Genomic DNA, 20793 nt, shown 5'->3' with positions numbered 1-20793 from the left:
TGCAGAAAATGATTTACCAAAACTAAGTTATTGGGTTGATCTTTTTAACATTTTCTAGGTTGATAGAAGCACTGGGGACACAATTATAGCACTTAAACATGGAAAAAGTCTGATTTTCATAATATGTCCCCTTTAAGAGAGACTTCATGATTTCTGATACAAATCTCAACAATTATGACAGTTAATGGTAGGAAAGTTGCTAAATTTTTGTCATGTTGCAATGAATGATGGGATTTATGAATGAGTTTTCTACAATCCTGGTACCCAGCATGCATTGCGGCATGAAGCTTTGTTGTTGATTGTCACCATGATTGTGTTTTATAGGCTGATTGTTGATGTCTCAGTGCGTCTGACTTAAACCACAGATTAGATTTGGTTAAACAATATTTAACTCTTTAGGGTATGTGGACTTTTTACAGCACTGTTGGATTTCATGGGAGCCTCACAGGGTTGGCAGAACATAAATTAAACACTTATATTCAGTGATTATTTTTTTATGATATCATTGAATCCCAAGACTTATACTTTCATACTTATTAACATAGTAACAGTTATAGACTTCATTTCTCTCATCTTTCTCTGCTTTAACAGATGTGTTTTATAAACACACTGCCACAACGAGCAGAAGAAAACTAACAGTAAACTTCAAGACCCAAGTACCCAACTAAAGGAAACACTAATCGGAGCAATGGTGACTTACTTTATTAACCAGATTAACAGCAGTTCTTTAGAAGTTAAACCTATCATCCATGTAACTCTGCAAGCAAGTTGTAATTTTAGTTTTCAAACAGAGGTGATGATAGTGTTCATTTAACTATGGTGATTTCATCTATTGCATTTAATAATTTGGCTTTCTTCCTCATTTTAGTATTACTTTTTCCAGAAAAAGAGTCAACAAAATAAAAATTTTAAGACAGGAACAATTCCAAAATTGAGTTGATTTGACACGGAATGACCAGCAGGTGTTCACTATTAATGACTCAATCACTTCATTATCTTATTAACTTTAACACTGATTTAGTGTTTTTTTAACACCAATCTTGGTGTGGATTATATAAACACCGAGCAGTGTTAATTTAACACTGGGAATTTTGCTGTGTAGCAGTGCTGACATCGCGGGCACGCACGTCGAATTTCTGGGTCGAAGAATCTCTTTTCAGCCTGCGCGGTACTTTTAAATGTGTGTCATGCAATATTCACTTCTAGACGCAAGGTTGTAGCATGTTTTTACGAGGGCTTTGAACCAGATTTTTTTCCCAATTGAGTGCAATAAACACGCACACACACACAGACGGAGGACGAATTCCAAATGGCGCTTCAGGAAGAATATGCAATAAAAACAGTCGCTCCACATAAAGTGAAAATTACGTTGGGTTTCAGTGCTTTATACACCAAATGTATTTTAATGGACTACAGTATGAGACACAGTTGTGCAACTTTCTCTAAAGTTTATACATCAAGAGTTCTGATCTTTGAAGGGCATAGGGATAGTCACGTTTGTTTGGAGCTCGACCGGACACATTCAACCGCATGTGCATTGGTGTGTACAGAAAATTGCTCGGTTTAGCGCCTTTTTGTGGTTAAATTGTTTAAAACCACATAAGTGTTAACTTTTGCAAGCCTTTGAAACACGTGCAAATGATCAACTTTTACCCTATTTAAATTTGCGTATTAATCTGAATTGCAAGCGAGCCGAACCGTGGGTTCGTGATCTGTACGGATCATGGATCAACTGCGATCCGTTACACCACTAATTAGTAAAAAACAAACATCTTGAGATACTTGGTAGCCTACAATATTTACCTCTTATGATTGAGCATTAGAGACTTGGGCTTGAGTAGGCTTCTTCCTGGTGGCAAGCTTCTCATTTCTCAGATGAGTCAATAACGACTGGAAGTTAACTTTATCGAGTATTGGACAGAAATCTTGTCGAAGAATGAAAAATATAATGGTATTAACCGGTTACCATTATTCTAAATACAAGATTCTGTTCCGGAACATATATTTTCTAAAAGTTTCTGGTTTCGTTTCTGTTCCTTGCAAAACATCAAAAGTTTCTGGTTTTCATTTTCGTTCCATAAACTGGTTCAAAGCCTTGTTTTTTGTTTTAAATACAACAATAAATAGGTCAAGTCCGACCACCAGTAGCGTTTGATATTTTAAGCTTTCAACCTGGAGGTGTTTTTAGATCATAGCAATTGTTTGAAAATTTGTGTCACTTTCTTCCACTAAACTCTGGACTCTAATGAAAGGTAGGTGGACCAAACTATATATCTTTTATCTTTGTACTGAAACACTGTACTTTAAATCTATGGAGGAGATGGTATTTAAATAAGCCACAGAAATTTGGTAGTCACATTTCTGGTAATAGACTATAACGAACCCTGTCAGAACATCAGAACTGCAGGCATTGTTCTAAAAACCATGGTTACCATGGGTCTGATGCCCATTCCAACTAAAGTTTGATGTCCATTCCAACTAAAACAGTAAATGTTAATTTTATTTAAAAGAACTAACAAAATTCTACCTTCTGTTAAAATTTAATGCAAATATCAGATAAAATTAGAAAGTTACGAGCAAAAACATGTGAATAAGCAGCATTTTCAGTCACACACCTTCTATTGACATCCATATCTAACTTTTTCCTCTGATTTATATGAATATGAATATAAAAAATATAATTACTTTCTCAATCCTCAATGGATTGTTACTGTTCTGTCTTGTCAGGTGATAAATTTGAGCTTTGGGGGTTTTGAAAATGTTGTCATCATTCCTAATAATATCACTGCAAAAGCTGTTTATTTAGTGTTTTTGAGCTTTGAGATCGTCCTATCGTCACCCTCTGAAATTTCTGATACACATAGGATCAGGGGGTAGGGTAGTTTACTAATTTATTTATTTGTTTATTTTTTACTAATTTATGACAAGTAACTTGATTGGTAGACAAAAAAGAAGCTGATTTACTCTAAGGGCAACACTGTCGGTCTTAGTCGCATGAACACTCTGAAATGTGCTGCATGCAGGGAGCAGAACAACAAATTCAGGTGATAAAAGGAGTCCATGCTGTGCGCATTCAGGTCCGAGCAAGAGTCCAATGCTTGCGCATTAAGCTTTTGTATATACTTGCGCTTTGGTCCGCAACGCGAACCTCCACTGATCACGCGTGCGTTTCAACAAATATAATATAATAGTTGAAGTGCTCGCTATTGAGCTATTCTTTGAACCAAGACTATTTTGTACTTTGTGGTTGTGTAAACGTTCCCTGAGTTAGACATAAAGACAGCAGAGTTCAGGCAGTGCATGTTATGGTAGCATCTGCACAAAACATTTTCTTTTGTCTTTGCACAGGCAAAAGGGAACGCTGAAAAAAAATCTAGAGAGCTTCTCTGTGAGAAATACAGATGTAAGAAACGTCAGGATCCTGCTAGCTGGACAAATTGGAGCAGGAAAGTCCAGCTTCATAAACTCGGTCAACAGCGCCTTTCAAGGAGAGATTATTAATGAAGCGCTTGCTGGATCAACCTTTGGTGCGGGTTTCAGTTTGACCAAATACGTATGTATTGTTTTATTGCTGAAACTTTGTTTTCAAAGAAATATAATTGGAAATATTCTCTTCAAAACTGATAAATTTTTGCTGTTTTTGGTTTGTTTCTTGGTTTGTAGCTCACCATGTATGAAATCAGAAATGAACGTGGAGAGGTGTTGCCTTTTGTCATCAGTGATATGATGGGCTTAGAACCTGAAAAATTGTCTGGGTCACAAGTAGATGACATCATCAGCACCATACTTGGCCATGTGATGGAGGACTATAAAGTAATAAACTACTTTATTTACTTAACATTTAAACACTTTACTAAAAGATTTGTATGTGTTCAATATCTTATGCTTCTATTTTGTGCCTTATTCACAAACCTAGTTCAAAGAAAGCAAAGCAATCACTTCTGAAGATGAATATTACAACAAAAACCCTTCCGTCTCTGACCAGACTTTCTGCCTGGTTTACATCATAGCTGCAGAATCAGTCAATTTAATACAACGACCACTTTTTGAGAAGTTGAAGATGATCCATCAGATAATCAGTGAAAAGGGTAAAACTTCATTTTTAACCATTGGTTTATGTATTTGTATGTGTGTGTTACCTAGACAGTGTGTATATGTAGTAGTATTAAAATGTAAGTTAGTAGCTCAGATGAACCATTATGTTTATCACTATCATCTATAACTATCATCTATAATTTTAAATGTTTAAAAATTACATTTTAAATGTATTAAATAGTTGTTTATGGGGCGGTTTTCCAGACAGGGATTTGACAAGTCGTAGTCAAAAATAAATGTAAGAGCTGTCCAAACAAACTTGCACTGACATATATTAAAATACATCAGTGACCTTTGTTTTGCCTTAAAATGCACACAAGTCAAGGTAGGATTGTTAAAACTAGTTATATTCCCTAATGAAACTAAGTCATAGTCCTGGCTTAGGATAATCATTGTCTGGGAAACCTATATTTATATTTTGACTATAAGGGGACATATGAAAATCTTTTTCTGTTTTCTGTAAAAAAAAAAAAAATACTCCCCTATAACGTGGCAATTTTATCATGTTATAATATATAATCTACACTGCAAAATCCCGGGAGTTGGGTTGGCACTGCTCGGTGTTTGTATGGGTCCACTCCCCAGAGTGTTGGAGGGGTGGCACCGGAGAGGGTTGAAGGCAGCAGTCTGTGGCTTTGTCCTCTCTATCGCCATCTGTGTTTGAGGCCTAGAATTGCATTTTACATCTTGCTTGTAGAGTTGTTGTCTTGATTTGGGATTGGATGTTGGCTGTTTCGTTTGGAGTCGCCATTGTTGTGATCAGTGGTTGTTTTAGTTGGACCTGACTCTTGACTATTAGCTTGTTAGTTTTTTCTAACTGCTATATCTTAGTGTGTTTAAAACACATTGTTATAGCAAAGAAAAGGTTACTGTGTGATTGAATAAAACAAAATGTCAAACATAATCTTTTAATGAACAGATTTATTAATATAGTTTTTCCTCCCTCATCAAAAGCATCATTTTCTATTAATAATAAATCACTACAATTTAAGGTCCAGAACTCTCACAGCAGTTTGACATTCTGAAGGATTTTGATAGTGTGCACAAAAACATTAACCGCTGAACAATGTGGATACAGAGACATCCAGAATCGGAGTACGAATCCCAACAATGGTGACAAAGAATATGGTAAAAAAGTTCATTATTTATTCATGCCGCAGTGCATTCTGGGATTTCTGGATGAGGTTTGTAATTTGTTAATACCCAGCATGCATTGCAGCATGAAGCTTTTCATTTTATTGTCACCATCATTGTGATTTATGCTCTGATTCTTGATGTTTAAGTGTCTACGCTAAACTGCAGTTAATCTGTAAGTGTCAGTGTTTAAAAATGGTTCAGAATGAAAAACTGCAATGAGATGGCTGGATCTCATACTACAGTATCATATTATTGGCAGAAATAAATACTTCTAGTAAGAAATCACTAAATAAATTATTTTTAAGAGTGTTATTTGAAAGTATATCCTAACAACCACTATAATCATAGAAATGCACTAGTGTCTGCTCTTTGGCCTAAAAAAAACACGTTTTTAACACATGCAATTATAACAGCCAAAAAAGCTGAAAAGCTAAGCCTAAGACTCAAGAGTCCAATTAAAACCACCACTGATCACAATAATGGTGACTTTAAATGAAACAGCCAACATCTAAACTTAAGTTAAGAAAATAACTCTACGGGGCGGTTTCCCGGACAGGGATTAGCTTAATCCAGGGCTAGGCCTTAGTTCAATTAGGAAATATAACTAGTTTTAACAAACATGCCTTACTAAAAACATTATCTGTGTGTATTTTGAGGCAAAGCAAAGGGCACTGATGTTTTTTAAGGTATGCCATGCAAGTTGTTTTTAATTTGGACAGCTCTTAAAAATGTTTTAGTCTAGGACTAGTCTAATCCCTGTCCGGGAAACCACCCCTACAAGTAAGATCTAAAATGCAATTTTAGGTTTCAAACAGAGATGGTGATAGAGAGAATAAAGTCACAGATTGCTGCTTTTAACTCTCTCCGGTGTTACTTTTTTAACACTCTGGAGAGTGGACCTATATAAACACTGAGCAGTGTTAATTTAACTCCCGGGATTTTGCAGTGTATGGGGTATTTTAAACTAAAACTTTACATACGCACTCTGGGGACACCAACTTATCTTACATTGTAAAGGGGTCATAGCGTGAAAATCAGACGTTTTCTATGTCTCAGCGCTATAATTGCGTTCCCAGTGCTTCTATCAACCTAGAAAATGTGAAAAAGAACAACCCAGTTGAAAAAGAGAGAGATCAAATCACATCACAATTGAGTTTCAATTGAAACAAACCACTATCATTGCGATCAGGGTTGAATTTCATTAGCTCATTTGCATTTTAAAAGACACACCCAAAACGGCACATTTTTGCTCGCACCTACAAAGTGTACATTTTAACATGTTATAATAAATTAATAATTTATTAATATTATTTTAATAATATATAATTTTAATAATAATTAAAATAAATCTTAAAAAAGTCTTGTGACATGGCCCCTTTAATCTGCACTATCCAACCATGGCTCTGCCATTTAGTGCAGAGAGAAAGAGAGATAAAAATAATTGACAGCACAATCTGAGGGGCTGTTTACACTTGGTATTAAGATGTGTTTTCATCGATCGGATCACAAGTGGACGAGAGAGACACATTACGTTTACACCTGGTATTTAAATCCGTCTCTTTTGTCCACTTTCGACCGCTTTCGACCGCTTCTGTCCTGAATACTGTGAGGGGGTGGTCTGTGGGACGGTGGGCGAGTCTCTCTGCTGTCATTCAAACCCAAAAGGGAGTAATTATGAGTTTATATGGACGCAAACTAATATTATGTCGGAGTCCACTGCTTGTTTAGAAAGTAAACATGCTGCACAGAGTTTTGTACGTGTATGTAAGAGCTTTCTCTGAATTTTCGGCGCAATTGATGAAATAGGATCGCGCAACTTTCACACGCTTTCAAAACGAAACTACGGAGATCAGCCGCTTTAGTTTTATTAATGAAAGGCTAAAAATAGCTCTGTTCACCATATGTTCACGCCAGAAGTAAAAAAAGACGTAAAACTTGTGTTTAATACCTCAGATTAGATACATGGGCGGAAAGAAGGCGGTCGCGTGTGGCTGTTCGAACACATTCAACCACATATGCGTTCCGCAACTCCAAAGCGATCCAATCGAAAGTGGTTTCGACTACCTCTGGATGTGGTTGAAAGTGGTCGAAAGTGGACGAGCTCAAAACGTTTTAAACACCGTTTACACCTGGCATTAACGTCGTACTTGTGATCCGATTGATGAAAACGCATGTTAATGCCAAGTGTAAACAGCCTCTGAGTTTCAATTGCTACAAACCAACATCATTGTGATCAGTGTTTGCATTTCATCCACTCATTTGCATTTAAAAGGACACACCCAAAAACAGCACATTTTTGCTCAGGCTTGCAGAGTGGCAATATTAACATGTTATAATAAATTATTTGATCTAAAACTTCAAATATGCACTCTGGGTAATATGACCCCTTTAAAAAGTATTGTGAAATGTCCCCTTTAATCGAAAAATTTTAAAAATAATGTACATTATAATCTGTATCTTGTAGATGATTTACATTGTCTCTGTGTAATCATTGTAGGACTTCCTCAAGTGATTGTCATGACCAAAGTTGATGAAGCATGTCCACTGGTGAAGAATGATCTAAAGAAGATCTACACTAGCAAGAAGATTAAAAAGCTGGTAAATCACACACTTAGTTTATTTGCTGTTGTAGTTTTTCATAATTACAGATTTGAAAGACTTAAACTGATTGTTTCTGTTAAGATGGAGAAATGCAGTATTGAAGTGGGTGTACCGATGACCAACATCTTCCCAGTGAAGAACTACCATGATGAGATTGACACAAATGATGAAATTGATGTTCTGATTTTAAAGGCAGTTGATCAGATTGTACGTTCGGCTAAAGTAAAAGTGGCAAAGGGTGCTTTAAAGTGATGGGAAGTTGATGCATCTTATCTACACTTTCAGTCTATATTCTCTGCAGTGCATATTCAGTTTTTCTAAAAAATAAAATTTGTTAAATCACACAGTACCCATAAAACAGCCTTAAAACACATAAAAATAGAACTAGTATGTTGTTCTAACAAATAATTATTTAGTGTAGAGCATTTATGATATTTTTATTTTACCTGTAATAAGATAAATCAAAATGTATTTTATTCTTCTTTGTTTTTTAGTGTAGATATTAGATTCTACTCTGCAGCACTACAGTATTTACTGCTGTTGTTAATAAATATTTAAAGTGTTTTTCCTTACAGTAAATCGTTTACACCCTTGCACCACTTCAATTATATTCCTTTAGAAGCTACTCGCCTTACTAAACTGAATGTTGTATGCAGCTAAATATATAATATGACCTGTAGTGATATACCAGTCTTACCATAGTCTTAATTTGGGTGGTACATCAGCATTTGAAAGATTTTTTAAATCTAGCTAAACCAAATAAAATTACTCTAAACTAAGCAATTTTAGCATGCCAAAGTTAACTCTAATCATATAAAATGTATTTTCCCAACAACAAAAGTGTGGCCAGTAAAAATCAATACTAACCAACTGCAGAAGCGCGGAACCATACCTCATGACATTAGGCTTGTTTGAGCAAAATCTGTGCAGAACCGTTCACCGGTGCATTTGTTGGTATTTCAGTTGCATATATTTAATCCGTAATCAAATACGTCAGTGTTTCTCAACCCTGGTCCTCAAGGACCCCGTTTCAGAAAGTTTTAGATGTCGCCTCATTTAAAACACCTGAACTAACTCATCAGACTCCTTCCAGAATGTCTCCCTAACAAGCTAATAATTTAAATCAGGTGTGTTAATTAAGGAGACATCTAAAACATTCTGGAAAGGGGTCCTTGAGGACCAGGGTTGAGAAACATTGAAATATGTGAACGCGATCTCTTCCATTTGCAGTCCACAACATAGCCAAATTTAGGAAGTCTTACTCTGCGTTCGGGCCAATTTCCGAGCTTAGAGCCCTCTCCCCAGACAGCACGCCAAATACGTTTACTAATTTAATCTATCCAATTTATTTGTAAGTGTGAACTCGTGAAATCTATCTTATTACCAACCAGGCTGTTCTTATTTCTGTCATCTGTCTACATTTGTCTGAAATTAAAAAAAAATAACAGAGTTTAAGATGTTGATGTTTTATTGAAAATGTTTGGTCACCATTATTGTTTGACATTACAGTTTGATTCTTTGTTTTTAGTTGTTGTCTTTCTAGAAACAAATACATTTTGGCAAAGAAAATTAGAAATAAAAAGCTATCATAGCTTATGTAAAAAAATCCTTTGTTCATTTTGTCTTTTATTAAAAGGGTTTATTTGTATGTAGTTTTATATTAGAATGAATAAAAATCTTCAAAATGAAGAATAAAAAAATCAGGTGTTTATAAACCTTGTTTAATTATAGAAAAACTATAAACAAAAAATCATTTTAAAAACAGACAAAACTAATAAAGAATTAGGCTTTCACATAAGCGATAGTGTTTCATTTCTAATTTTCTTTGCAAAAATTGAGGTGTTTTTACAAAGACAACTTACAACAAAGAGTAAAACTGTCTAACTAAAGGAAACACTGATCACAATGGTGACCAAACATTTTCAATAAAACATCAACATCTTAAACTTTGTTATTTTTGATCAGACAAATATAGACAGCTGACAGACATAAGAACAGCCTGTTTTGTAAGAAGAGAGATTTAAGTAAACATTTAAGTGATGATTTTTTGATTATTGAAGACACCTGGGGCCTGTACCATGAAAATGGTTAAACAAACTCGGGGTTAAAGGATTAGTTTCACGTTGACAAAACCAAGCCAATGTGAACAGAGGGCTATTTCATAAAACTCGCTTGGAAAAGCGAGGATTAAAGTTACAAACTCGACTTGAATTAACCTAACAAATGAGGCGAGGCTAAAGCGGTTTCAAAAAAAGCAAATGAAGCTTACGCAATCCAACTAATGTGATCCAGATTTCCCTAGTCAAGATAATTGCGCGTGCACGCTATTCTTGAGCAGCCCTAGAGGTCGAGCGTGGATCAAATCGATCAAAGTTAAAGAGAAAGCGGTAATTTTTGATAAAAATTTATGAAAATGTACTACTGACTGAAAATTATAATACTGCTGCAATAAACAAACCCATAAAATAGTTGGAAAGTCCTTATGGACTAAATCCTTGCATGCAGAAACTAAATTTAAATATTTTGTCTTATTTTAAAGTGATCACATGAAAGCATGAAATGCCGTCAGAAATGATGGCCTAGCGGTTAGTGCTCTCAGCAGCACATGCAGGGATCCAGGTTCAAGCCCTGTCAATGCTTATGGCTATGCTTTGCTAATTTTTATATGCTGTACTTTTTAAAAATAACACAAATCTTAACTTTTAAAAGACAATTTGTAGTTTACTAAGTAACCTATATAATACATATTTATTTTTTATTTGGGGGTACATTTCAAAAGCAGCAACTTAAGTGGACAATAAAGTAACAGGTGAAAATAAAATATAAATATATTGTTCATAAGAAGTGTAGTTGATTTAAGCATAATCATATGCTAGAAGAAGTGTCTAATCTTATTATGTTAGCTGCCAAAGATGTTGACTGGCACTGAGGAGAGCACTGTCATCTATCAGCAGCACAGCTTTACTCCTGCAGATGAACTGTTCTTGAAAGAAAAAAATGGGGTCACTGAGAGAATGGGGGGTGAACAGCATATGCATTTCTGAATTTACAGTAGTACAAGAAATGATTGTGTAAAATCATATATGTTACACATATTCTTGACCAATCATTATTACTTGACATGTTACTCAAAACATTTTTGATGGCAAATTATGTGTGCGTTATAGAGTCACAAGTCATCATGTTAAACCCTGGGAGGATGAGAGATTTTAAACCACTGGTTTATTATCACACTGTTAAAAAAATTAGCTGTAGTTATGCAGCTGTTTGCCAGTAACTTATGTAGATTTAAAGGTTTATTATTTATCAACATTAAACATTAACAAGTCTATGATTTTACAGCATAAAACTATAAAATAACAGCCTCATGCAAAGCATTTTGTGAACCAGAAATCCTCATGAACCTTTTTCTGTTGTTTACTTCATATTTTTGTTCCCAGAATGCTTTGCATGAGGCTGTTATTTGATGGTTTTATTCTGTAGATAAAAAGACTTGTTGGTGTTTGGTGTTCATTTGGCTTTGAGCAAACTGTTGCCAGTGGATGGCATACATATAAATCTACAGTAAGTTACTGGCAAACAGCTGACAGTAATACTGTAAGTTCTACATAATTTTTTAACAGTGTAGTGTTAGGTGTTGATAGATAAACAGAGTTTTATGAATGGTTACAGGGTGAGGATCAGTTGAAGAAAAGCCGGTATAAGCACATTATACTGTAAGTCTATACTGTAAGTCAGTACAAGCCTTGTGAGCTGAAAAATTATTGTCTGCAGGACACTAACAATCTTCTCTGTGATAAAAAAGAATTTTAACTCATTACAACAAAATGTCAAGAGCATACCATCACATAATTATATTGTATTCCTTCAGCCATGCAGACACCATAATTTTTTTTTAAATTTCAAGAAAAATGAAACAACTAGAGAAAGATACAAATACTGTAGATCTTTAAAATAATGTGTATTTTTATGCACACCAAGCATAAAAAAATTAAATGACTGTACTTGACTTTTTTGTGTTGTATATTTAAATTAAATTTCCTCTTTGTGTGACAGACAATCTGAAAAAAAAAATATATATATATATATATATATATATACATATATATATATATATATATATATATATATATATATATATATATATATATATATATATATATATATATATATATATATATATATATATATATTTCATCAATACATTGCAATTATATGAATTACGATACATCTTAAATTTGTTAATAAACTATTATCCTTATATTGGGGTAGTTAAGATTATCATTTATATTCAACATTTGATAGGCCTATAATATACCATATTATGAAACACATGTTTATATTTTATTAATTATTATTGTAACAAAATTTATCAAATTTAATATATAAGTTGATTTTCTTTAATTGTTAGCTTAATAGTGGTTAATAAAGTCAAATAAAATGTCAAAGAGTCAACTGTAATATCATTGCATTTACATTTATTTCAGTGTCAGTGGAAGTCTAGTTAAAGGCGGAGTCCATGATGTTTGAAAGCCAATGTTGATATTTGAAATCACCTAAACAAACACGCCCCTACCCCAATAGAATCTGGACCTTCTGTTGATAGACCCGCCCCACACATACGCAAACCGGCATTTGATTTGATTTGATTGGCTATAAGTGTGTTTTGGTAGTCGGCCCGTCTCCTTTTCCAACGCGTGTTTCAAACATCGTGGACTCCGCCTTTAAGCAACAACTGAGGCTTAGCCTGACAGTTAGCCTGCTCCGGACCAGGCTAGTTTGCAAGCGTAAGTTTCCATAGTAACCGGGGTTGAACTAGTTCAAGTTTGTTTTATGAAACGAAATCCACCGGCAATAAGCCAGACTTAACAAAATAAGCCTGGCTTATTCTGTAATCTAGTTTTATGAAATAGCCCTCAGATCTGTATGCGTGCGTTCTTTCTGTGTGTCAGGAGCGGACAATCGTGCAACCGCTGCTCTTTCTGTCTGTGAGGAGCGCGCAAGTCACGCGACCACTGCTCATTAAGCTCGTGAGCATTTTTCCCGCTTTATTGTCCTTAAATACGCATATGCGTCAAAATTCCCGTCTTTGCAAGCATCCTCATAAACACGACCAGTTAGGTCTTAAGAGAAAGTAAACAGCTAAAAGATGTGTAACATTGGGTCCGAACTTTGGTCTTAAAGGGGAAGTTACCTAATTTTGCTCCTGTCTGTCACTCGTGTTAATCAAACAGCATTGAGAGAAAATCTCTCACTGCTCCTGATTAAATCACTTTTCTACCTTAAATAAAAATATATATAGGCCTATACATACATACAAGCATAATTATTTATTATCATTCTTATATCATTGACTGTTTATCTTCAGAGAGCTTAAGTTTTGTTTGGTTTTATCTTCTTTCTATGCTTGTATATGTTTTTTGTGAGAATTATGAACATTTCTATGGTATTAAAGATTTAAACCTTATTAAAACATAAAAAAAAACTCTACCGTGATGCATATCGTTATCATGATATAAAATTAATCCTATCGTGATAGTTATAGAAAGTTTTTGGTCATATCGCCCACCCCTAATGGTGTTTGTGTTTAATTCTCCTCTGGTGAGATCTTGAGCGATTGAATGTGTTTATATGTTATATTTATACAGTTCATGTTAATCTAAGATTTTGTCTGTAGTTCAGTTGAACTTGTGTTTTGACTCTCTATTTCATCATTAATGTTCATTCATAATGTCATTATTTAAGTGTCACTTTTTAACTCTGTAAAATGGACTCATGTAGACACTGAGTGATTTAATACCCTGATGTTGTTTTGTATTTGTTTGTATAATACAATCTTTGTGTATGTCCACTGTCTCTGTTTAAGTTGTTGGCAAATAATTAGAAAACAATTTGTAGTAATTTCACAACAAACTTTGTTTCTTTGTGTAGCTGTCTATTCAATCACTGGGATTATAGTGGTTTTCTGCATATTTAAAAAAAATGAATAAAATTATATTAGTTAATGAAATACAAAAAGTTGTTTACATGTTCATATATTTTTAGGGTGGTCGTCTGGCACGCAATCTCATCTGCATTTACCATTAAAAAAGAAGAGTTTCTAACCAGTTAATTAATCAAAGAAATTTTGTATACATGTAAGATGTGTACAATTTACAAAAGTTCGCTGTAATGCATACAACTGTGGTGGTGTTGTTTTTACGGTTTTAAGATGTATTTTTTACAGAATTGTTCTGGTAACCACAGCTGCCAGTATTTCTCCGTAAAACCTATACTGATTTTTTTACAGTGTAGCGTGTGGAAAAATTCTGGACAGTCCCGAAATTTAAAGGGGACATATTATGAGATTTTTTTAAAGATGTAAACTAAGTCTAAAATAGGTCTGAGCAAAAGTGTGCCATTTTGGGTGTGTCATTTAAAATGCAAATGAGCGGATGAAGTGCAACCACTGATCACAATGATGGTGGTTTGTTGCAATTGAAACTCAATTGTGCTGTGAAATATTTTATCTCTCTCTTTCTCTCCATACTAAATGGTTGTGCTGTGGTTGGATAGTGCAGATAAAGGGGGAGGTATTACCTTATTCTGACATCACAATAAGGGCCAAATTACAATGACCTATTTTTTCACATGCTTGCAGAAAATGGTTTACCAAAACTAAGTTATTGGGTTGATCTTTTTAACATTTTCTAGGTTGATAGAAGCACTGGGGACACAATTATAGCACTTAAACATGGAAAAAGTCAGATTTTCATAATATGTCCCCTTTAAGATGTTGATGTTTTATTGAAATGTTTGGTCACCATTATTGTGATCAGCGTTTCCTTTAGTTTTTCCTTTAGTTGGACAGTTTGACGGCAGTGGCGGATGCAGAACGTGACATATGGGTGGGCATGGATTAAGTCCGGGTGGGCCTGAATCTATGGGTGTCACTTTTGAATAAGAAACTATAACAAGTCTATAAAATTCGTCAAAACTTCAGAACACTAATTTAAACAGCATACACACACACCCGAACTGCACGTCACATTTTTGACATTATTGATACTTTAAATTGTAATGCAACGTGACATTTATTAAGCCTTTTTGGTAAAAAAAATATTGGGCTCTCATAGCCTACAAAAAAAAGAACCTGCACACAGTGACAGGAAATATAAATGAACCCAAAAAAACCTTATACTTTTTAAATAACCTATTAAAGTGTTTAAATAAATACGGCTACTAAATGCTTAAAATGAAGCTTCTAACATCATATTCTCTTCATGCAAATCACTAAAAATATATTTTCGTTCTCACATATTTAAGTTAACTTACTAAATAAAGAAAGAAAAAGGGAATTGCTAGAATAATGTTAGACTCTGGGGTTAAACGAAATGACAAATAAATAAACATTTAATATACTTTTTGATGAGCACAAGAGCAAGCCTACTCGTGAAGAGCGGAGCCGAGGAGCGCGCATATCGAACGAAAGGAATAATGGATTTAATGCTTTTACTTCATTTCCTGGCAGTTTCACTTGTTAGTGAGGATAGTAATGGCTAACAAGATGACGCCGAATTACATACAACATAATTACCTAACTAAATCTGAGAGAATGCAAACACATTACAATATTTTTTCCTCCGCCCGCCGGCCAAGGCGCATCATTTTTTTTTAGCCCGACAGGAATTCGCCAAAGCCCGTAATGGACGTCAGGCAAGCGATTTTGCGAGGTTTGTTTTGTAGAAAGACTCTCTTTAAAGTGAATTTCGTTTTGTATAAATTGTATCTTAATATTAATCAATGTTTGATCAAACAATTGCCTCGATTTAATAAATAGGAAGCAAACCAAGAACGTCTGTGGTGTGGATTGAAGTGAACCCACTATATTTCCGCAGCCTACGTCTTTCTGCTTTAATGCATTTCTTTAAGGGGACATATTATGAAAATCTGACTTTTTCCATGTTTAAGTGCTATAATTGTGTCCCCAGTGCTTCTATCAACCTAGAAAATGTTAAAAAGATCAACCCAATAACTTAGTTTTGGTAAACCATTTTCTGCAAACATGTGAAAAAATAGGTCATTGTAATTTGGCCCTTATTGTGATGTCAGAATAAGGTAATACCGCCCCCTTTATCTGCACTATCCAACCACAGCACAACCATTTAGTGCAGAGAGAAAGAGAGAGAGAAAGAAAATATTTCACAGCACAATTGAGTTTCAATTGCAACAAACCACCATCATTGTGATCAGTGGTTGCACTTCATCCGCTCATTTGCATTTTAAATGACACACCCAAAACGGCACACTTTTGCTCAGACCTATTTTAGACTTAGTTTACATTTTAAAAAAAATCTCATAATATGTCCCCTTTAAATTAATGTCTCAATTACACAGTAGGCTTATAGATTGTTATGATAGGCTATTTGTTGCTTAAAAGCAATAGGCTATATTGTATAAAGTGTAGCAATAAACGTGGCGTGACTTATAGTGCTGCTATATCGCTATATCAAACAACATCACTATGATCAGATGTATTCTTTCTATTTTTTACCCCGCTGTCATATTTGTTGTGTGTTTATGTTATTGAGAGGAAAGCGCGCAGCACATATTTATAACGTGTTGTTATTCAAAATACTTTTTCTACTTGCTTGCAAAAAAAGTTCTCAAAGTGATCATGGCTGAAAGTTGCTTTGGAATATTTCATTATAACGCAACATTCAACTGCTTTAATAGTTTTTAAATAGTTATCAGGCTTACTTATAATTTTACTGTTATTACATGCAATAGATAAATTACACCACATAAAGTAGTATACATGTCTAACTATACAGAGTAGTATTTTTTACATTTCTGATTGGGCGGGCCAGCTGTCAATCTGGGCGGGCCCAGGCCCGCCCAGGCCCGCCCATAGCTCCGCGCCTGTTTGACGGTTTGAGTCTTTGTTTAAAATTGTTGTCTTTGTAAAAACACTTTAAGTTTTGAAAATAAAATAAGAAATAAAAAGCTATCATAGCTTATGAAAAAGAAAACTGCTTTGTTAATTTTGTATGTCATTTAAAGACTTTATTTGTTTATAGTCTTTTCTATATAAAAAAAATCATAATGAAAAAAATCTAACGTTTATAAATCTCATTCTCTTAAACATTGAGAATTTTTTTTAATGTACAGCCAGATATCAAGAATTGGCACGTGAATCACAATCATGGTGGACGTACTTCATGTTGATTTCCCAAACCCCTTTTGGACGTCTCCCTGATGTCCAAGAGGGGTCATAGTCAGACATTCAGATCAGTGTTTCCCAACCTTTTTTCTGCCATGGCACAGTTTTGATAAGTAAAAAAATCATATGGCATACCACTTTCACAATAAGCATTAACAAATCTGCATAAACCTGTATTGCAATGCTTAAATGACTTGTTAACCTGGAATATTATACTGTATTAAACTTAGTATTCAGATTAAATGTGAAACTTGATCTTGTTTTGATGAACACTAATGATATCCTGGCTGGAATTGATGACAGTGACACACGCAGCTGTAACCAACTTAGCAACCTGCTAGCTAGATTTGAGTGCTTTTTCAACACTGTGGCAGTGTTATTTTCTACGGCACACTAGTGTGCCACGTCAGATACTGAACCAGATTTGCATATTGTATAGTCATACAGATAAGGTCCTGGACCAACCGACCCAATAAAGACATGATCCGCACATCGGGCAGACGTCTCATGTTTGCTGGGTAGCTGTAGCCATGCACAATAATAGTGCAACTAAAGTAAAGATTACATTACTGTATATAAGATAACACTTTATTCATTTCATGATGTTAGTCGCCAGCAGAGGCGGACAATCCATGTGCCATGAGTAAAAGTCCTCTCCAGTATTTTGTTCCAATCACCTGGATTTGCTAATTAGCACAGTTTTATAAATCCGCACGTGCGCACGGTTTTATAAATCCGAATATTTCTGTGCGTACGCCCGTCCTATGTTTCATCCGTACGCCACTTCTGACGCAAATCCTACGCAAAGTTTAATAAATGAGGCCCCTGGTGAGATAGTTTTAAAAAAGCGGGGAAAAAAAAACATTTAGAAACCAATACATAAAAGAACATCCAAACCCAAACCCCAAATCTAACCCCAAGGGACAATGATTTAAAAATAGGGGAAAAAAAAGAAAACAATACATAAAATGACACGAAAAAAAAGTTGTGCCACGGACACGAAAAACTGTTTATAGAGATTTGTGCAAGTGTCACGAAAAAGACATTTGTGCCATAGACACGAATTCATTAGTAAATACAATTTTTCATTACTAGCACAACTTTTTATAAAAATCACTCGCGCTTGCCGCCTCTACCGCATCATAAGTAATGTTTTATATCAGTTTCAAAATAATAGAATGTAATGTTTTTCTATTATTTTTACATGGAAAAAAGTTCTTAAAATAAAAATAGGTCTTTTAAACACTGCAAGAACATTAAAAACATGACATCATAACATTCCTCTAGGATTCACACAACCAAGAAACCTTCCTAAACATAAAAAACCTGGATACTTTTTGTGGGAGCTTTCAAGGAATGTTCTTAGAACTATTTTCTGTTAGCTGGGAACCAGGCTCCAAGTGCAAATTGTACCTATTTTTAATGGTCAAAAACCAACCAAATGTGTGTCACTTTGCATATACACAGTAGCTGATACTTATTTTATTTGAATAATAATGTCTACACTGAACTAACTACACTAAACAATAATTTGTTACAACATACTATTTCACTTAAGGCAATAATTTAACAAATTGTATTTTTTCAGTGTGGAATATAAGGCTACTGCAGAAAAACTGAAGGTGCACTGCAGAAAATATAACCAGAAAGTATAGATAAGATGCATCAACTTCCCATCACTTTAAAGCACCCCTTGCCACTTTTGCATTAGCCGAACGTACAATCTGATCAACTGCCTTTAAAATCAGAACATCAACTTCATCATTTGTGTCAATCTCATCGTGGTAGTTCTTCACTGGGAAGATGTTGGTCATCGGTACACCCACTTCAATACTGCATTTCTCCATCTTAACAGAAACAATCAGTTTAAGTCTTTCAAATCTGTAATTATGAACAACTACAACAGCAAATAAACTAATTGTGTGATTTACCCGGTTTTTAATTTTCTTGCTAGTGTAGATTTTCCTCAAATCATTCTTCACCAGTGGACATGCTTCATCAACTTTGGTCATGACAATCACTTGAGGAATCCCTACAATGATTACACAGAGATAATGTAAATCATCTACAAGATATAGATTATAATGTACATTATTCTTAACATTTTTCGATTAAAGGGGACATTTTATAATACTTTTTAAAGAAGTAAATAAGTCTTTGGTTTCCCCAGATAATTTATTATAGCATGAACAAATTGCCACGTTATGGGGTGAGCTAAAATGTGAAATTTTTTGGTGTGTCCTTTTATATGCAAATGAGCAGATGAAATGCAAACACTGATCGCAATGATGGTGGTTTGTTGAAATTGAAACTCAATTGTGCTGTTAATGAATTATTTCCTTCCTAGTACAGTCCTTCGGACAGTTCAAGGTTAGAGTCCTCCACAACTTTAAACGCTAGAATGAGGTGGTCTAATAAGTGTCCAATGTCATAACCACAGACTGTAAAAAAAGATGGACGACGCCCGTTCGCTCTCTTCCATTGGTAAAAAGTGAAGCCGTCAGTGTCCCGATAGGGCGCTGGCATCTTGGGTCTTCAGTACGCGCAGTAGCAAATTCGGGACCAGTCATGCGCAGTAGTGAGCAGGAAGTAAAGCCGCGAAAGCAAGGCCCCGCCCTCGTAGAATGCGCATATCACAGTTGTCAATCATGACGTGACACCACCGTTTTTATAGACCCCTTCACAGTTCACGTCAAAGAAAGTTCCCACTGCGCATGTCGGGGTTAGAAAAGTCATTACAGCAGATTGAGTTTTATTCGGTATCGTCAAAAATGCGTACTTGCGTCATGGGCTTTGAAAACCGAAGCGGGTCTGCCGTTAAGTTTTTTGGGATTCCTGCAGAATCTCAAAAACAAAAAATACAACATCTGTGGCTGCAAGCAATTAAACATGCAGACTGGAACAATACAAAGATCAAAGAGGCTTGTGTTTGTAGTGCTCACTTCATTTCAGATAAGTCATCATTTTTCAGCCCTGTTAGATTAAACTAGAAAGCCGGGATGGAATGAACAGTTTGACCGCATGTGCACCCAGTAGTCATTCAATGTTTACAAACCTTGAAGGGGTCTATAGGCTTCACTTTTCATGGCTTGTGCGGCATGCTTGATCATAACGGTTACTGCCCTTGTGGTCTTCTCATGAAACTTTCAAAGTGAGAAGTTAAAGATAATGCAATATATCACCACAAAAATTTACAACGTTCTATTAAATTCACTACTGTGAATGAGAATCATATATCAACCGTTTGTGGTCTCCCAGTTCTATACAGAATTTCCAGTTTAACAATGTAATCAATTTACAAAAAAATTAAGGATAACCAATGTCTTTGTGCATAAAACATGATTTTGGCTTACATTTCATACTGAAATTGGAAGAGCTCTGTGCCCACTCGTTTCCTACCAAGGAATTGGGTAACAAACGTGCCAATTTGATTCTCGTTATGTTTTTTGAATGTGTGCAAAGGATTGTGGGTGATTTAAGGGAACAAAGCATAGCCCACAGTTCAAGCATCCTTTAAAAGTGGTCACATACACATTACATATTACAAATACATAACCCAATGTTTTAAAATAAAGTTTTACCCTTTTCACTGATTCTCTCACGCACAATCTTCAACTTCTCAAAAAGTTGTTGATCTATTAAATTGACTGATTCTGCAGCTATGACGTAAACCAGGCAGAAAGTCTGGTCAGAGGCCGAAGGGTTTTGGTTGTAATATTCATCTTCAGAAGTGATTGCTTTGCTTTCTTTGAACTAGG

At 35.0% G+C, this 20793-nt stretch overlaps 3 protein-coding genes across 4 annotated transcripts in view; 1 reads left to right on the top strand and 2 right to left on the bottom strand.

Annotated features, from left to right (window-relative positions):
- Positions 1 to 20793, bottom strand: part of LOC129445461 (interferon-induced protein 44-like) — an 85604-nt gene that overhangs the window by 42549 nt on the left and 22262 nt on the right. The window lies entirely within an intron of this gene.
- Positions 2995 to 8432, top strand: LOC129445460 (interferon-induced protein 44-like). The gene is made up of 6 exons (XM_055206670.2): positions 2995 to 3044; positions 3349 to 3553; positions 3664 to 3813; positions 3917 to 4088; positions 7730 to 7830; positions 7915 to 8432. The coding sequence occupies exons 1-6, from the start codon at positions 2995 to 2997 to the stop codon at positions 8083 to 8085; spliced, it is 849 nt and encodes a 282-aa protein (XP_055062645.2). The 3' UTR covers positions 8086 to 8432.
- The window catches only part of LOC129445459 (interferon-induced protein 44-like), a 55364-nt gene continuing 52588 nt past the window's right edge, over positions 18018 to 20793 (bottom strand). The window contains exons 1-3 of one of the 2 annotated variants that reach the window (XM_073866232.1): positions 20091 to 20399; positions 18967 to 19067; positions 18018 to 18882 (exon numbers count right to left, since the gene is read on the bottom strand). In XM_073866232.1, coding sequence (XP_073722333.1) covers positions 18712 to 18882; positions 18967 to 19067; positions 20091 to 20145 — 327 coding nt within the window. In that variant the 5' untranslated portion in view covers positions 20146 to 20399 and the 3' untranslated portion in view covers positions 18018 to 18711. Of the gene's footprint in view, positions 18883 to 18966; positions 19068 to 20090; positions 20400 to 20793 lie in introns of those variants that run through there. The other variant, XM_073866231.1, reaches the window with a different exon arrangement.

This window comes from Misgurnus anguillicaudatus, chromosome 3 (assembly GCF_027580225.2).
Source record: "Misgurnus anguillicaudatus chromosome 3, ASM2758022v2, whole genome shotgun sequence".
Taxonomy (NCBI): Eukaryota; Metazoa; Chordata; class Actinopteri; order Cypriniformes; family Cobitidae; genus Misgurnus; species Misgurnus anguillicaudatus.
Note: the sequence above shows the minus strand (reverse complement) of the source record. Positions and strands in the feature narration are given on the sequence as shown.

What these genes read in the sequence shown, in the direction of transcription:
- LOC129445460 (XM_055206670.2), top strand. Translation starts at nt 2,995, where the DNA reads ATGAACACTCTGAAATGTGCTGCATGCAGGGAGCAGAACAACAAATTC. An exon ending in ATGTGATGGAGGACTATAAA is followed by an intron (nt 3,814 to 3,916) that starts GTAATAAACTAC and finishes TCACAAACCTAG; the next exon opens with TTCAAAGAAAGCAAAGCAAT. An exon ending in GCAAGAAGATTAAAAAGCTG is followed by an intron (nt 7,831 to 7,914) that starts GTAAATCACACA and finishes GTTTCTGTTAAG; the next exon opens with ATGGAGAAATGCAGTATTGA.